Raw genomic sequence first — 20,047 nt, 5'->3', positions numbered from 1 at the left:
TGAGTGTAAGACTTAGCTAGGTGAAAGTAAGCCAGAATCAATGAGACTCTAAGGTGCTTGGCACTTGTAAAAGATTTTGAGAATTTAATTCTAAAATTTATCAGTATTAATAATTCTAATTTAATGCATTTTCCTTGTCACATACAAGTCAATTGCTAATTAAATGTTGTTGAAAAAGATGAATTACTATTTTACATACTTTAAAAGAATGTCGATAATATGTCTAAGTCTGGATGTGTAACGTAGAACAATGTGGTTCTAATCCTCCTAAATACTGTTGTTATCCAAAACAATTTTATACTGAATTAATTTCCTTGTCAAAAAAAGGAGAAGTACTGAGAAACTTAATGATCAGCATTTAACCTTCTAAGATGTATTGGTATAAAATTTATATTCAAATCACATGGAATTAGTTTGCAGAATGAATCATTTCCCTTTGGTGAAGCAGAAATGACTTCAAGAAATAGCTCGTCGCTATTCATTCATCACAAATTCATTATTTCTTTTCTCCCCTTTGCATTGTAGATATTAATGCTTAAAGCCTGTATAAATGCACGATTTACAGTTATGCTCAGCAGTAGTAGCTACCATCTCTTTTTGACTGACAATGATGAGATTTCTGTCATGCTTTGCCTCTCCTACGGTGCCAGTGATGGGATTTTTTTTTCCTGGAAATCTTATTACTGAATGTGCTGTCGTGGTCTCAGATGGAACTTTCAATCAAAAAGGCAATCAGAAGGTTATCCTTTTGTGAGTTTTCCTACAAAAGAGCTTTGCAAAACTCTACAGTATATACTATAACTCATAGTCAGAGGTGCTTGCCCTAAACACTTTTTGACTATAGACAATAATGTGATCCATATCTCACAGTGCCTTTCTTTCCTTGCTCCCAGGATTGGGATGTAGGCTAGAAATTGGGTTAGTCTAAGTTTTGAATCAGACTTTTCCATTTACACTACCATTAGATTTGGCACGGCAATTCAGAACACCACAGCACTTTGTGCAAGTGATGAGTAAGAATCTGTTTGGTTGTTATCACAATCTGTTACATAAACATGTTTGATTTCATTGAAATATTCATGACTGCTTCTTTTCTATCTTTAGATGACTTCACTGTCATTTATAGTATTACTAAAATTGATAGATAAAGTTATTTAGAGGCTTTTTAATGCAATGTAACTTAAATGAATTGGATACTTCATTAATTTCAATAAAATCTTTATAATACAAATAGAAATGCTGTTAGCATATTAGTTGTCCACAAACTACAGACATTAAAGCCAGCCATGCCACAGCTAAAGCAGAGTAAATGTTTCCATTTTGAAATACAGGCAAAATTGGGAATAATACATTAAGACATTTTTGCTTGCAGAACAAATATTACTGAGGAGCCTAAGGAGAAGGGATTGTTTTTCCTAGCAATACTGTAACAAAAAAAGTGTGAGGTTATTTTTCAGCTTGGCACAGTGAATTAGACACACATAACTCCTGTGGTCACAGGCTGCTGCATATCTAATTCTGCAAACAATGTCAAAAATTCTTTCAAATATTATCCTTTTTTATTCTGACTGTATTAAATTTATAAATAAATGATGTTGAAGGAACTATGTTCCTCAAAAAACGATGAGCTTATTCAGGCAGATTCCTTTCTGCAGTGTCCAGGTAAAACTGGAAAAAAACCAATAACGAGAAAAGTATTTATAAAAATATATTTCACAAAGTAGGAAACAATACAGGAGTTTCTCTGGATACAATACATGGAGTAAATAAACAAACAATAATATAGCTTCAAAACAAAGTAGAAAATTAAAATGATTTGCATGTAATATGTAGTTTTATTATACAATTGCTACTTCTAAATGGCAAGTTTGCATTACAAATTGAGTATGCTTGCAGCTTCTAGTGTTCTTTCTCTGTGTGTAAGAGCCCTGGTGCATCACTACGAATATTATAGAAAAGAAACTCTAATAACATAAGCAGTAAAATTATGTACACACTGGTTCCTGCTCTAATACAGTGGAGAACTATAAGCATGTTTTTTACTGTACTGTGTTATGTGTGGATTTCTAAAAGTCTATAGTTTAAATATTCACATGAACCAGTTTACTTCCAGCTGTTTGTGCTTGTATTAAAAACACCAGGAACTAGATTTATGATGAAGATATAAAACTGTCAAAAGTTTTCTGTGGGAAAGTTTTATTTCTGCTAGCATCTCTTAAAATTCAGCTACTGCAAATGGATAAGTAACTGCTTTATCTGGCAACCATTTGTCATTTTGCTTTTCAAAATGTACATGTATTAAACATTCATTATATATAGAAAAAGATCTAACAGATATAATTTAGTTTTCTTCATAATCTTACTCTATAGATTACCAGGCTTAATAAATAAAAGCAGCAATGGACATCAATAAAATATTTATTTCAAAGATTAAACAAATAAATTCAATCTTTTGCAATAAAATCAGCAATTCTTTCATATAAGTACATCCCCTTTAACAGTTGTTTTTTGTGGTTTTTTTTTTTACTTTCAGAAGACGAAACACAGAACTGAACCTTCTTCTATAAAAAGATCCTTTTTTACAGCAAGGTTTTGTAGCCCTGCCTTTCAATCTCTGCACATTAGTAGAATTTATTACCCATCACTGGAATGGATTAAGAACATGTGAATATTTTAAGGCTTGACACAATATTTAAAGATGATATTTAGTCTGTGGTTACATGGCCAATGATACTGTATGTACAATGTATGGTCACTGCACAGTAGAAGCCAGTAGGAATTTACAATGCTGTTCCTATTCAGCATTGCTTTGAAAACCAAGATATTGCTTGTAACATTTCTGTGGTGGGATCTTTGTTGGCAATGCAGAAACAAACCATTAGCTTTACACATACTGGCAGGAGCTACTGTTCAACAGCAAAATCCCTGCAAGTCAATTTTCTAAGAAAGCACCGATTGCTTTTTGTTCTTTTCAATTCACTGAAGATAATCAAAGATCAAAATCCCCATATTTAGAGTGGTCAAGTGAATATCAAATATCCAAAGACTTATAGACACTCCACATACTTTACTTCACACTCCACAAGACTTAACCTCCTAACATATACTTTTTTTTTGGTTCAACATTACAATGTAGTTGATTTTATAGATGATTGGCGCTAAACTTGCCTCTAAAACAAAAAGCCACATTAGTTTTAACTAACAGCAGTGGCTCTAGAATATTACATGATCATTAAGTCAACAGTGAAGAAGTTTGCTATCCCCTGTCAAGTTTCTTTGTCACTTTCTCCAACTGAGTAAAGTTCTCCAAGTCTTTTAAAGCGAGGACCCCATTCACTGAGGTAGTCAAAATTCTGATCTGAGTCTGATGTAGAGGACTCCAATGAGCTAAGGGAACCGGCCGCTGACCCTCTTCCTTCATAGCCATAAATCTGGATAGAGTCATATGGTGGAGCTGTGGGATCATTATCGGCTTCATGAAGCCTTACATTAATAAATTCATCCACATCAACACCATTAGGAACAGGTGCAAGACCCTGCCTGGGCATAAACTGAAGATCAGGCTTAATATCCTTACGAGGCAAAAATCCATTAATTCCATCCGGATTTTGCAAAGTTGCAATGTCAAAAGCCTCTGTATCTTCTTCTCCACCTCCTTCATCATCATAGCGAATAATATTTTCCCTCACATCTTCGTCATCTTTAATGATTAGAGGCTCATTCTTATGTCTTCTTAGTGTTACAAACAGCACTACAATGACTGCAAAAAGAGCATCACAGTCTGGTTAGGAAAAAAATCCAGTCAAAGCACTACATGTTAAGCACAGTTATGGAAGGTGATAGGTTGCTTTTTGTGAAAATAAAAGTCATAAAGGCATTGAAAAGCTGAAAAACCTATAACCTCACCCCTATTTGAGTGATGAAAATTTTATCAGAAGCTCTGGTTAGTTCTCTAGTTTTATCTTACAAGTTTACATCTGAAGTTCAATTTTATGTAAGAGGTAAGATTTCACATACTTCCATTTTTGAGCCTTGAATTTAGACAACAATTTTTCCCTTTGGAAAAGTTACAAACCTAGGTGAAGTAAAGCTATCATCATTCACTGAACATAGTCTATAACGATCTACTTTATGGATGGAGTTTTCCAAAATCAGAGGGTGTTTTTCCGAAAGCATAGCCTTGATGACAGCAGGAAATCAGTGTCTTTTTTTTACACGTTCCAACAGACTAACATTATTTAACTGAAAAGAGAATAAGACAGTAAGGGAGAAAGAAAGAGCCTAAATACATCAGTTTCAGAATCATGGACAGATGCATAAAAATCTCTGAATTGGTTACACTATTGTTTTTGCAGCTTTATGCTGAAATCTCAGTTACTGATGTAAATCTCAGCTACAAAGTGAAGCTGCAAAGCATAGAATAGGTCTCTTCCTTCACTGTTCTCTCCCCCACTGGATGTTGTATACAGATTTTATATGTTTTATTGAAATATACAGTGTTCCTTATATTGTAAAACTGTAATGTCTCTTATACCACTGCAATCCAGAATAAACTCATACACGTCTTAGAATATACAAAAAATATATTTTCCATCAGATATCCAATTGGATTGTCTATTATGTAGCTTGTGTATAATACTACTTGAGATTGGTACTTTGCTTTATAGGCTTTTGTTCCATTCTTAGCACAACAGAGATGCAGTTCTGACATTAGACTCTATGTCCTTGTACGTGCCATCTTTGCTTACTTCCAGCCACCCAGGAATCAGAAACATTTGGAACACCAGGCTGTGAAATGGATACATACCTAGCAGCAGAATGATGCATGCTAATATTGCAATTAGGGCTCCCATACTTAGTCCTATGGGAAGTACGTATGCTTCAACATTACAGGACTGGACAATACCATCACTGCTGCAACCACAAACTCGAATGGTGAGAGTACTAGTGCTGCTCATGGGAGGATTCCCAGTATCACTGATTATGATTGGCAGTAGATATACTTCTTGCTTCTGCCGGCTGAATCCACTGTGTTTTGCCATTATGCTGAGAGTATTATCTGTAAAACGGAAAATTTGCATTGTTTCACCACACAGAATAATTGATAAACCCATCACTTTTTCTTGATGAATTCCGAAAACATATACACAAATTCACTTTGTTATGCTCATTATACCAGCAGCATGTGACATATCCTTGCCCTTTCTGTCTGGCTGCCCATGTCCCAGATGAATGCGTGCACCATATGTGTTTTCTTGTGTCCTGTGGTAACCCCACACTTTCTTCACTGTATGCATCCTTATAGATGTCCTCCCATCATGATTCATCACTGTTTCAAATCACAGAGTCGTAAAAACTCAACCAGTACAACAAAGACAGAAATTAAATGTTAACATAACCCAAATCTAATAAAGCATATTGATCATTTTAAACAAATGTTCCATCAATTATAAATACAAACCGCACAAGATTTTGGCCTACTATATTCTTTTTAATAATAAGCAATAGAAAGACAAACAAATGAAAAATTGAATGAGTTAGAAGTTGTAGGCCTAATTTTTGGTGATCAACATTTATCGGGCCTCAATGACAAAAATACAACAAACTAAACCAGACCAAATGTATGTCCTCTGAAGGCAGTGAGCAGAAATGAGTATAGGACATTCTTACCTCTGCACGTGCATGCAGGTACAGAGTTTTACAAAGGCATCTGACTATACAGCCTCCTACCCAGACATAAAGTTACACAGTTGAACCTCTTCCACTCGTTTAGATTGCAGTTCACCATCATAATGATTACAAGTTGATTTTACTTAGAGTAATCATATGGATTCTACTGTGTACAATTGTAAGAATTACAGATTCCAGATATTTAACATCATACTACTGTCAACTGTTAATGATCCTGTGTGTGCCACAATGCTCAGGTATAAATCATGATTAGTGATCATGTCAAATATGCAAAACATTTTAATTTATTTACATACTTAAATATTCCCTTTAGCTTTTACCTGCTTTATTCTGTGGAATAAAAAAAGAGATTAATTCAGTTTTATGATTTATATGCTAAAGGAGTCCATGTTGACTTGTACTAGTTCATTTTTTATGTTCTTTCATCAAAAATAACACCACAAATTAATGCAAAGATTCTGACGCAGGCAGAATAGGAACCCGTGTGTGTGTTACTGAGGGATCCGATGACAGTTTAAGAATCAAGCTGCATATCATATTTGAGAAAAGGAGATTGTCGTTCCTTTCATTAATATCTCTTCTCCTGTGCTACCAAAGTTAATTCTCCGAAGGTACCATGAGCAAAAGTAAGCCTGTTGGTATTTTATGCAATAAAATGGGCACATGGAATCACTAAATGCCATTCCAGGGAGGGAAAGAAATTACTGAGAATTATATGGCAGGCATAAGGGAGAGAAGACTTGGAAGGCAGGCAGAGTTCATGTGACAAATGCAACAAAGACCCTATTCTGGAGCTTAAACTCAAAAAAGCCAGAAGTGCCTCATAACGTGTATGCGGACACACAGAATAACTCAAAGAAAGCTTTGTATCTACATTGATCTTGGTAATGGTCACTCACTTGAAAACATGAAACAGTTTAGAAACATTTAATTTGTACTAACTGTGATCACCAGGAACATCTCTGACAGCCCATGGTGTTTGTGCAGCATTTATCACTGCCCCAACATAAAAGACACATGTATGCTCAAAATAGTTGGCATTCTATGAAGTACAAAAGCCAGGGAAAGATGCAGAGCAGGAAGAAGGGAAAAACATTTATGAAGCAAATACTTTAAAGGCGCTTTTCACACGCAAAAATAAATCAATTTTAAATGCAGTATTTTATGTCTTTCTTAGTAAAAAGGCAAATTAGTAAGGAATAAAGGTAGTTATAGAATATAACGGAATATACAGAATGAAGCATTACTGAACTTTACCATGTCCTGAGTCTGTGTCAAGATATCAATCAGTCGATAACTCCTACAACTAATTCATTACTGCCATAAAACAGAAGGTGAAGAAAGACTATTAAGGCATTTAAGGACAATTGTTAGCTACAAGGGTAGTTGTCTCACACAAGAGAAAGTAAGCAAGCTTGTTTTCTCATTCAGTGACTAAGAAACTGAACTTCAGGTAGGCTCCTTCTGAAGTTTGGGGTCCGATTTTGCATTCCATGGTGGCATCACCTAGCTATAATTCTTACACAGCCTAGAGAGGTTCTTACTATAATTTATATTGCAGATTATGTAATCATTTCAACATTTTTTTTCACAGCATTTAGAGTATATAGCACATGAAGATCAACCTAAAATTAACTACTTTATAAAGCAGTATAAATATGGTCACTTTGTAATACCTTTGCAGAACAAAAAAGGATTCCTAATGATTTTTTTTTTGAGGAGTTTTTATCTATTCAAGTTGGAAACAGTCACATCAAAACTGATGGCACCTTGGAGCTAAATAAATAGTCTAGTCCTTCCCTGTGCCCTTTTTAAAATTAAAGGAAGCAGATGTGTTTACTGAAGATAAAGTTCAGGTGTAAGTTCTTAAGAATTCTGACAACTCAAATAGGACCAAACTCCTTGACAACACCCAGTCATATGTGCTACTGTGATGCAGTGGAAAAAGTCAAGTATGTTTTAAGTTAACAACTAGCACATATTTAGAATTAAGAAAAAACTGCACTCCTTCTTGGCTGAATGTGTCAGAGATTTAAGCACATGTATGCAAGTTAAACCACTTCCAGTGTCACACTTGCTTTCTAGCTGAGCTGGAAGGAACAAAAAGAAAGGTTATGTTAGTAAAATTTTATTGTAGCTAAGTTTTCCTAAATATTGGTGTAAACTTTGGTAAAGTAAAAGTGACCATCACACCTACTGGAATGTCCAAATGTACATTTTTTTATCTGATAGCATTTTTTTTCCTCCTCTGCACCTCTGCCCCCCCTCATTTTCAAATAAAGAAAAATAAATTTATCTTTTGGTTATCATTTGACTTTCTTCTGCAAAATTAAAAATATCTCAGCATAAGATGCATCCTTAATCCTTTTGCTTCAACCTTTCAACGGAGAAAAAAAAACCTATGTGGGGCTCAATTTCCATCTCTTTCTTTGAGACAAATCCTACTCAGAAGTGTCACATCTGTAGTCATATATTCAGAACTCTAGAGACTTTTACAATTATATTACATATTGACTTGTGCTCTAGAAATTTGAATTGATACAGCCTGTACCTTCCTGTAAGCTTGGTACAGTCCTTCTCTGTCCCAGCTGGAGGAAAGGATTGATATGCTGAGCCCCAGCATCCCTGCTCTTTAGAGATATGCAAGAGACAAAGCACCTGCTTTAGGAAGAAATTAAAAAAAAAAAAAAGCTGCTCTTGCTGGGGAATAGCTTCAGATCCTCCCACCCTTCTGACACGCTCACTGCTGCTCTGCCTAGTTCAGAAAATTCTAGTAAGCCAGAATCAGAGTACAACAAAATAGAAAAGGAAGAGTATTATAAAGAGACAAATAGAAGAGGGCAGAAACAACAAAAGGAAGGAGGAGAAATGGAGATATAAGTTGCTCATTTCTGTCAATCAGTGAAGCTATGCTGAGTATAAAAAAGTAGCTGGTACCAGTAATGGTTATTAATTCAAGTTCAAAAGAAATGAGCTAAAGTAAAAGATACATAAGATATCTGGGACATTTACTTGAACTATTTAAGTGTAAACAAAGCTGTAATGGCAGAACATTCATTACTATGTAAGAAGAGATGCAAGACAAGGAGAGAAGAGAGTAACCTTTCCTTTTTTTTGACAGATATTTTTACAGATATTTTCTTCTTTTTTCCCCAAAAACTGCTGTGTTAGACTTCAGTTGAATTTGTTGTGCCCAGAAAGAAACTGTCAATCAGAAGTAGTCATTAGCAAAAGCAAAATGAAATGACCAAATTGTTTTGCCAATGGATGGCAAGTATTCAGTTTTGCCTTGGAAACACTGTTCAACAACAAAGTCCTCCCCTTTCTTTGGTATGTCCTAAAATAAATATAGCTTGGTGGGGATGTGACTCTTGAGTGAAGAACAGTGACTCTCTCATTGATGTTTTAGTTGTTTCCTAGGACGTGAAAATAAATCCTAGCAGCTGATTAGCAATAAACTCAAGTTACCTGATTTTCTTTCTTCTCTCTGTGGACTTCCCCCTACCCCATAGCTGACAAAACAGCAGGAATCTTCTCCAGGAACAACCTACAGCACTGCTGCATGAATTAACTTGGCAGCAGGTGCTCAGCAGGAGAGGGGACAATCACTTTTCACTCATCTTTCCAATTAACCCACTGATCCTTCATTATAGCGCTGTTCAGGTTATTTATTTTTTCATGTTTCTTTTGGTAAAACAAGGAAAATTACATGCAAAAAAAATAACTTCTCTCTGCTCATAAAGCTATGAGGAAACCTGCCACAGGCAAGTTTTATATACTTATATATATATAAGTATATATATATGTATATATATATTAGTCAGTGAGGTATATTCTATTCATCAGGAGGTCCTTTGACATTCTCAGTCAAAATGAGCCTACCTGAATTCTGGACCCTTCTATGTGGGGAAGGGATTAAAGAAGTCCACTGAAATGCCATAGTCCTATGAAATGCCATTTAACTGATGATTAATTAAATGCCATTGAACTACTGATGGTAGTCCAGTACTAACTGGACCAGCAGCTGTATTGTGTCCTGTGGGCTTAAGGAATAGTGTCACATAAGTGATCTTAATAATTGTAGCTCATCACAGATTTTTGCATCAGTGTAGGGTCAGAGTAACACAGCTCCAGGAATATATAATTACAGTTTAGACCTGGAGCTCATTTTTACCCTTTTAAAACATAAAAACAGATCAGTCATTTAGATCACAGGACGACTCTCAGTTTCTGACGTTTACAAGCAGATCTGCAAAACAACCATGAAAGAGACTGTTATAGGAATATCTCCTTCACTTCTGGAACAAAGTAGGATAATGCACAAGGTCTTTACAAGATGCTCAATGTGACTTCTAGACAAAAGTAGTTTGAATAACCACAACCAAGGACATGCTTACCGCAGGGCCAGCTGTTTCCTGCAGATTGCTAACAGTTCTCAAGACCCCCTAGTCTCTTTTGAGGTTCTTGGATGGAAGATTTTGAAAAAAAAAAGTAAATTTAATACAAAGCAACTTTTGGATTTTGTGGACATGAATGACTTTAATGATATCAGCATCAGTCTGGATATGAAATTAGCAGGCAGGGGTCAACTTCTTCACCTTCCCCTTTGTACAATAATGCATGTTGCAATTTTAAGTCAGACAATAAAATGAAATGACAAAAGTAAAACCCAGAAGCAGTCAGTTTACATCCAAGTGTCGTTTTCTCTGCACACTTTATTGCGTTTCTTTAATTCCCTCATGTTCTTTAATATTTTGAGATCAATGGACTTCCCTGCTGTGTAACCTTAAACCTACATAGCTCTTTTGCTGTCTTTCTTTTTCTATCCTTTTTATAATGTTCTCAGAAAGATCAAATCATTAATGGTATTAAGGACTTTGTGGTGGAAATTGTTATCTATGCTGGATGTACTTACTATGTGAAGAAAGAATTTTAATTGGAAACTTTGCAGTTGGAAACATTAGAATGACAGAAATATATATTTATTCATGTTTACTAAAGATATCTTTTCATACACAGTTCTTAGTCTAAAACAGATTCTCTGTAATACCGGGTCGTCTGGCACAAATAGAAGACCAGCAAGAATGTCCTTACTGTGATACTCCCTGCTTTTTTTGATAACAACAAGACAAGGACAGCTTATTCATTTCATTTCTTAGTTCACAAATGGCATCTATTCTTACATGAAAACTTGAAATAACTGAGTAATTAAGATATCCTCATCAAGACTTCAATAGAAACAACCAAAGTCCAAGCAGGAAAAACAAAACATATGACATTCTGGGAAATGTCAGCTATATAATATTTAGCAGTCATCTGCAAATGCATTAGAAAAGAACATTCTGGAGAATGTTAAGACAGCATTTCAGCTCTTTGCATAACTATGAATTCATGTACATGCTTCCTGTAATACTTACTATTCAATACTGGAGGCCTTGCAACATTGAACACAGATTTTCAAAAGATCTGCAGTAATACTGGTATTTTTCATTTTCTTCAAAATCCAAACCTAACAACAGAGAAATAGTGGACTATAGGGAAGTTTGCAATCCCTATTTTAGAGACTAATAAAGTTGTCCAAGATACGGACAACTCTATATACTCTCCTGAGCTATAAACAATACCTTAATCATTATTCTTTGCATATTTTCTCATAATACACACCCTTCTATGAAAGAATTTACAAATAGCACATATTTAGATTGCTAGTGTCATACTGCAGAAACAAGACCAATCAATGTAGCACAACAATTCACTGTTCAGAGCCCCACATCTGATATGTCTCTGTCAACTGAACTGTTTTGAAATCTTTTTTTTTTATTCTCAGAAAAGCAGTGTGAAAGGATGTTCATAACCTCCTTCCTGCTTTCTGAGCTAGTACAAAAACCAGAAGTGGTAATTTAAATAAACCATACTCCCACCAGTGTTCACCGTGTGAAAGAACAATATTCATAGATGGGCCCTGAACTGAAAAATGGATTTGTATGGTTCAGACTGCGCTTAAGTCCAAGTTAGAAGCCTCAGTGTCTTGCTTCCATGAGAATGGCATTAAATGCTTTAAGAGATACACCTGCGTTAATGTAATACAGGGTTGCTTTTTTTGTTTCTGCCACAGGCTGTAAGACATTTTGAAGGAAAACATGACTAAAAGCAAACAATTTTGAGTTTGCATGTTATAAATCTGCCAATCATTAGGAAATGAAAAACAATCTATTTTTTCATAAGTATTAGTATAATAATTTTGCTTCATGAATAAACTTAGCATGTCATTTTTATTTCCATTTGCATGGGATCTCATAAATGTGTATATGCTAATATATGCACAACTATGTCATGTGCAGTATTATATACATACTCTAGTTTGCCCTTGATAACTATCTCAAACAAAATCCTGTTAAGAGCAGTTTGCAAGAAAGATGACCCTTTGCCTAATCTGTATGGTAAAGGCATAACTGTTCTATTCAAGTAGAAGGCTTATAAAATAATCTGAAAATAAAAGAGGCCACTTTTATAGTATATTTTGCCTGATTTATGATAGTCAAACCATATGGGCACTGAAGCATTCACAGGTATTTCAAACTGACCTGCTTTTCGTGAATGTCAAAAATTTGTGATGTCTTCAAAAAAGCAGATTGATGACTGCTATCAAATTTGATAGCACACATCAGGTTCAAAAAGAAAAAAAATTCTATGCTATAAAAATTCAGCTGACTGATCAAACTGTCTCTCCTGCACCATAATAAGTCACATGCCATACTGACATATATAATGGCAATTCACAAAATGTTCCTATGACACATTAGCAAACACTCAAATGAATTTTTATCTTTCTTGATACCAGGACTTTCTGGAATCCCTTAAAATACCAATAATAATAATACAGGAAAACAAGTATTTCATAGGAGAAAATATGAGAAGAATTGCAAAATGTCACATATTTTTTACCATGATTGTTTTTTTTTCTTTGCCAATATGCCTAAATAATAGCTTATGCTTGAATTGAACTGCTGAATTAACCAATCAATATAAAACTAAACACATTTCCAGGTCATGTATTCCTTTGCAGAAATAAAATGTGCTGCTGGGAATTTTGAATCATGAGCAAAGTAATATTTAATCATGCATAAGAATACATCATTCTCATATGTTAAAATTTCTTGGAAAGTGAAATAATCATGTTAATACTACTCTGATGCAGAACTTGTAGTAAATAAATTCTTGATGGAATAAAAAACCCCAGACAAATTAACTGCCAAGTATGGTATAAGAATTTCCTCCTACCTTTTTCCTTTGAAAATTGTGAACTTTAGATAATAGTCTGTATAATTTCTAGTTCTATTCCTTTGGAAAAGTCTGAACTTTAGATAATTGTCTCTTAAGTATTCTAAAACTTTCCTTTGACCTTTAGTCCAGCAGAGCTGTAATCAAACATATCTATATGGTCACTTACAATCCAGCACCAACTCTTACATTTTGTACCTGCGTTTTTTAACCCACCCAAAGAAGGGCAGAAAAGCCCTGCTGAAAAAATGATGATGTAGAGCTTGTACTGAGTCTGAAACAATGCTAGTTTTATTGTTAACAGGATGAAGAAATAATTAGGATATTAATTACCTCTCTGCATTTTTAATTTACAGATGCTTCAGGCAAGTCAAACCAGGAACCTGGTCTCTGGGTCTGTTACACAGTTTCCACAGTTGTTTGAACTGTACCCAACAGACCTGATTTTAGTCTCACCCACTCTGCTGTTATGCCCGTTTATCTTTTCTGAATCCCCTGATACCATTATGATTGACACTCCCATAATCTGAAGTAAATTAAGGCCAGTGAAGATGTAAGATATGCTAAAACAGCACTGGCTTTTGCCTCTCATTTTTCTGTTCTGTATTCAATAAACCATCCAAAAACTTGTTTACTAATAATCACATTGCTTTGACATGCTTTACTTTATTCGGATCACATCACTACATGGCATGTGCATTGATTGTTACATCTGTAAAGTGTAAGAATTAATGCAGGTTGCCAAGCTCTAGTTTAGAAAGAGAGATGAAATGGCTGTCAAATGTGCTTAGCATTAAAAATACATTATTAACACAGCAATTTGAATAGACTGATGGATCATTTTTGAAATCTACATATTCTAGATAATTCTATTATCTTGTTATTTTAACCAAAAAGTTTCAGGAATATTATGCTTTATAATGCTTTGATAAAATAGTGGCTATATTTTGCATTTGAACCAAGAACTTCCCATTGCCATGTTACTAGATTCCAACAAAATACTGCAAAGTTAAATAAACACCCAGCCCAGAATATTCCAAAACTTTGACATCTGTACTTCTTTTTAGGGATAATGGATTCTTACTCTTATTTTTTTCTGTGAATGTGTACATATAAGTGCACTCTAGGAGGAGAAAAAAATGAAAGATAGGTAACTAAGCACCTTAGGTCACTGTGAGATTTACAGATTTACACATTACATTGATTTGGGGTTCTCTTATGTCTCTTATGCTAAATCTCAAACAGATTCAATTAAATTTATAGTATGCTTGGTAGGTGATGGAAAAGTTCTAAGAGTTCATCCTATGTTCTTCACCTTCACTTCAAACACATCCTTCAATTCTTATTTCAGGGACTTACTGCTAGGGTCTGGAAAGCTGAGTCTATGAAGACGCTCACAGATGTTTGAATTGGATCTTTCTTTCTATCATGTAAACTATGAATACTATAGTAAGAAAAATAAAACTTAAGCAGGAACTTACTGTTTTTAAATGTGATGTGTTCTTGGCATTTAAGAGAGCTTTGCACTAAGCAAATTCACATCCAGTTTTCCATGCTACAATAATAGCCATTCCTGTTCCCATACTCTATGGAACATATGCATTCACATGACAAGAATTTAAAACAACTTACCAGTAGAGTATATAACAGTCCTTTAAAACTGAATCTGGAATTGGACACATCAACCACTTTTAAGTTTTGTTGTAACAGTTACAGAACCAAATTCAAGACATAACAATGTATTTCTATTATGCTATTACTTTTTTTTTATAATGTTCACCTTGAAATACAGTGGCATAAAGCCACCACCAGGCTATAAATAAAACAGCCAGCATTTATCGGAATGCTGCCTATTTGTACTGGTGTTATAAAGGTCTTGTCAGCACTTCCACTACAAAATGCCAGTTTTCAGGGGTTTATAAATCTGACATAACAACTTACTATGAGAAGAAATTTAGCATATGTACTATCTGCCAAAAAGCACTGAAAGTTAAAAAACAATTTACGTTGGCTGAGGCATTTTAAGTCATAAAATAAATTAAAAAAAAGAAATAAAATTATTCAACATTTTCTTGAGCTGGTGCCACTTAAGAAAAAACCATGTCTTTGATTTTAAAAAGTACCAGATCCTGCAGATCTAATGTACACAGAATTCCTTTTAACTTCACTGAGAATAATTTCTGTGAGAGAACTGAAAGGAGTGCCATTATACATCTTTGTAAATGTCATTGAGAGTTATATTAGCTTTTTGTAATTTGAAAGACTGAAATGCTATGGTATAAGATTGCCCCTGGGCACACAGGCAGCATGATAATGACTTTTTGAAGACATTCAGATATGCAGATTATGTATAACAATAACAATTTGTTATCATCAGGCCATTAATAGCAGTAATTTATACCTCTGTCTTACACCCAAAGTATACACATAATGTCTTGTTATATTCGCACCTCTCAATGAGGACATGTCTCCTATGGTGAAGACTAACACTCATTTGAAATGCACGGAACAGCAAAATTCATCCACAGAATTTCAGGAAGTGGAAAAAATCCAATTACCTGTTTATAGAGTGGAATAGATAGTCTAATGTTTTCAAATGAAATATTCCAGACACTCTTGGGAACATTTCTGCAAACCATGCAAACATTATGTAGCCAACCCAGATTCCTGAGAATGAAATCAGAGCCACAGGAACACATGTGCACATGTATTTAAATTTCAAGACCAGGACATACTTCAAGATGCTTACTTTGCTATATACGTTGCATAACACAACACAGAGCTTGGAAAAAAGAAAGAGCCAGGGAAAGATGTCAGCATTTGAATTCTGTTGCACTGCTGAAGTAATACTACAAAGTCAGTGATTATATTGGTAAATATCTACAAACTATAGCATGAGTTGATAAGGTGTTCTAGATTTTTCATCGAATCACAGAATGGTTGAGAGTGGAAAGGACCTTTGGAGGTCATCTGGTCTACTCCCCTGCTCAAGCACAGCTACCTAGAGCTCACGAATGTGTCCAGGCAGCTTTTGATTATCTCCAAGGAGGGAGATTCTGCAAATAGTAAAACATTTGTTAGTCGCAAACGAAATACGCTTTTGACAAAATGAAAGTCATCTTATTCATCCTCTTTGTATCAAGTGGAAAACTTATAAGGCACAAATATATAATGCATCTCTATGCTAAAACAAAACAACTTCCATATCAAGGTAAAATTGTTTCCTGTTGTCTTCAAATTCATGATGAAGAGTCTGACAAAGTACGAACGATGTTCATAGGCAGAAGCTGCAATAAAAATATGAAGCAGGATCAAGTATTACAAGACAATTCTACTGGCAAAGAAGAATACATCTTAACGTGCCAAAACCTCTCCATGATCAAGAAAAAGTACTTCAAAAGAAAAAAAAAGAACAGATACCTTGAGGAAGATACTAAGGAAAAAAAATTAAGAAAATGAATTTTAGTCTAGAAAAACATAAGCTCTTTATACATAATTTTGAGGCAAGTGGTTCTGACAGATAGACGGCATTAGAACTCTCAAATTTTTAGCAAATATTTCTTTTTTTCTTGCGTGTTAGCAGAAGACAAGCACAAAGTAAGATTAAGTTGATTTGTTACAAAAAAAATATTTTTCTCATTTAAAAACAAAAAAACTGTAGTACACAGAGGGAAGTTTTAATGTTATAGGATAGATAAAGTTGATGGAGAAGGAGATGTACAGTGCAGAATCGAGGTCGAACTACCTTCATCTTTATTTAATATTCTGGCTTCTCTCAAAGATACAATAATGCTTTAGCTACAGCTGTCATTAGACAGGGTTCCACTATTTCCTTCCCTGAGCAGCCGAATAACTTGAACATGTTTTCTAACTAGGAGTTTCAGAAGAATATGAAGGGACGCCATAAAGCACTCTTGAAAATTAGTCTTTACCAACCCATAGGGAGCTGCTAATAGGTGCCATTATGTCATATGTGATTGTGACATAAATGTTTTAAAAGAATGTCTGCAGTGTATGCATCGCACAATGACAGGTAGAGTGATTAAATGACTTGTCCAAAATCTAACAGGAAACCTGTAACCAAGCTATACAAAAGTATTCTGAACTATTCTGAACTCGATTAGTTCCTTAACCAAAACTCGTGCAGACTACTCTTAGATCACAAGTTCTTAATCTCTATTAGGGTGAAAACTGTATAATTTACAGAAGGATTATATAATAGATGAAAATGTTATAGAAAGTGACATGACAGAGTTAAGCAAGGTTGGGGATTGATAGGTTCAAAAAGGTTACATGAAACATTTTTATCTTATTTCTTATTATTGCCTATAACCTACATTTTAGCTTTAAATTTAGGTTAGTCTGAGTGAAAGTTTCCTAGCAAAACACAAACCAACCCCAAAAGTTCTGTTTTTCTGAAAGCAATATGAAACTACTATGTCATTTATTACATTCTAAAAAGTAAAGAGAATAAAATGTCAGTGATCGGGTTCAAGACAGTCCATCGTTTTGCAGAGCACAGCAGAGCTCTTTCATCAACATTCAGTGATTATGATTGAAGCTTCTTTTAAAGTTTATGACTGCAATACCTAACTCCATTCAAACCTGCACTTGATAAGACTTTATTCCTGACTTATAGGATCAGATTCAGTAAACAAAAATTAGTATAGTGTTACAGTTACCGCTGACGAATGTACATAGCCCTTAGCCTACAGCAAAAATGAAGTTTGGTTACTTGAGCCCACAGTTTAGGCCAAACTGGGGTGATTTGACTTTGCTATCTTAATATGGGCAGACAGCTACCTCTGCTTTTCTGATTCACTGTGTGTCCATCCATGTTACCTTCGAGGACTGTGCTAGCTCTCCCTCTTCAACACCATCAGGCAGACATCTGGTCCTTTTCTTGAAGTTCTTCTATTTATCTCTGCCTAACAAGCTGGCTTATTATCTCACTTCAAACAGGGGCCCATCTTCACTCCCTCTATAATCAGCACTGATTACTAAGTATGCATATCCTATAATTTTAGGATATACAAACTCTCTCTGGACTAGACAGGTCAACTTATGCATTTCATTTACTTTCTGCACTTGGCTCAGTATGCAAGATCTTTGTATTCAGTAAAATAATGTACTTTTTCTTTTCTGCCCTCTGAATGGACTGCCTTCTAGGCATATTTATTATACAAATACTAAATACTAATAATTACATAAATATACAAGTCATTACTGGATGCTTGCCAAATAGAATAGATCCTAATTAGATAGAATTAACTAAAGAACAACAAAGTGACTCATTTTACAACACCAACACCCATGCAAATTACAAAATCAGAAGTTGATTTTGTAGGGAAAATATCCTAAGAAGTGGTACAAAACACCCCATCCATCTGAATTCAAATTTTGTCTTCCCTGTTCTTCAAAGCTTGATGTGAGAAGCTCTGGTCAAAATGAATACAAAAATCATATTTCCTTCAGGGTATCACTGCTGTACCTGCTCTTGCCAGAGAAAAGCATTCTTGAACAGTCATGTTCTTAAAAGTATTAAGGAGGAAATGAAATGGTATGGAATAAATGTGACCACAGGAGAATGTACAGACATAGAGTTCATATAACCATCAATGTAATGGCCACCTCCTTAATTACTTTCTTTACTGTACACCACTTGGGTAACTGGTTCAAAACAAGATGCAAATTGGAACATGGTCTTTGTCTTTTTAATTCACATTATAATGTCAGTTGTATAATAGTTTATCAGACAAGCCTTGAGGCTAAGTGTGAAAAATTAATACCTTCTGTTTTAATAGAGGAACCATGTGCAAATAGGCTGTATATTTTATATCTGTTATAATGACAAAAGCAGATTTTTACTAACCAAAGGAAAAATTAACAGCTAATATGTGATGATTCCTGCTTATATAATTTTCATTTTTAGCCTGTTGAGTTCCTTCTGCTATCAGAAGTTAGTGCTCTAATCTTTGCTACAACTGAAACTTTAAAATGGGACTTCTATTTAGTTTCTCATTAATTGACAAAATAAAAGTACAATTATAGCATCTAAGAAACTGGTATTCCTCCTCTAAAGCCTGTATTTAGAGCATGATAAGACAAAGAAACATTCCATAATGAAAGCAACCAATAAATTTACAGGGTTCAAAAAGAAAGGGAGAAAACTAGTCTTGTGCTGTAATTACTGAAGAGGTAATTAGAGAGAAAATCCAAATATTCAGACCAAAACCTAACAATGAGGTGAAAACAGAGGGTAACTTCCTGAGATGCAATATGTCTTTATCAGGTAATAGACTGAGATGGTAAAGAGTTAGAGGCCCTGCCAGAACCTTCAGCTCTAGGACATTATTCCTCCTACTCAGTGAATTAGACCCATTGACAAGAAATCAGATATACTGGGGGTATTGATATACTGGGGGTCTTGTCCATGAACACTTCCATAATGGGAATTGTGTCTTGCAGAAAACCTGGAGGGGTTAGATCCATCCATTCCATCATTTGCTGACCAAATTATTTTTCTTTTTTTTCCAAAAACTTTTATCCTTTACTTAGTCTTTTAAAGTCTTGTCAGTGTTGCTCTTTTTTCTTTAATTTTATTATAAAAGTAAAGAATCTGGAAAAAGAGAGATAAGTATGTTACACTATCTGAGCATGATGAAGCTCCTACAGCAGGAAAATTCACAGCTGTCCAATCCATCTCATCATGAATAAGCACTGTTGTACATATGGTGCACAACACTGACCTCAGATCTTTTTCACTCAGATTGCATCTGGTTCTTAATTAGTTTGATTTATAAAATTAAACATAATTGACGCCTTGGCAACACGATTCTGCTAGCAGCAAAAATAATAAATTAAGAATGAGTGAAATAAAAGTCTCTTTTGTCATGTATGCTTAATGGCATGCCGCATATATACAGTATTATCCTGTATTTTATCACTGTCATTTAATGTCATTTTGGGCTGGGTCATGTTTACTTAAGTGTCTTGAAACAGCAATGTATTTGTGATTGATTCATGTGATTGAAAAAAAAAGGAACTCTACGCAAGGATGTGATGCTGTGGAAAT

General features: G+C 34.7%; 1 protein-coding gene across 4 annotated transcripts in view; it reads right to left on the bottom strand.

Annotated features, from left to right (window-relative positions):
• Window positions 1–1,704: 1,704 nt before the first annotated feature.
• CDH8 (cadherin 8) overlaps window positions 1,705–20,047 on the bottom strand; it is a 153,521-nt gene continuing 135,178 nt past the window's right edge. For 2 of the 4 annotated variants that reach the window (XM_031051747.2, XM_031051749.2), the window contains 2 exons: window positions 4,808–5,059; window positions 1,705–3,760 (listed from right to left, as the gene is read on the bottom strand). In XM_031051747.2, coding sequence (XP_030907607.1) covers window positions 3,267–3,760; window positions 4,808–5,059 — 746 coding nt within the window. In that variant the 3' untranslated portion in view covers window positions 1,705–3,266. Of the gene's footprint in view, window positions 3,761–4,807; window positions 5,060–5,176; window positions 5,194–20,047 lie in introns of those variants that run through there. The other 2 variants (XM_031051748.2, XM_005152164.3) reach the window with 2 other exon arrangements.

This window comes from Melopsittacus undulatus, chromosome Z (assembly GCF_012275295.1).
Source record: "Melopsittacus undulatus isolate bMelUnd1 chromosome Z, bMelUnd1.mat.Z, whole genome shotgun sequence".
In the NCBI taxonomy this organism is placed as follows: Eukaryota; Metazoa; Chordata; class Aves; order Psittaciformes; family Psittaculidae; genus Melopsittacus; species Melopsittacus undulatus.
This window is presented reverse-complemented; position numbering and strand designations above follow the sequence as displayed.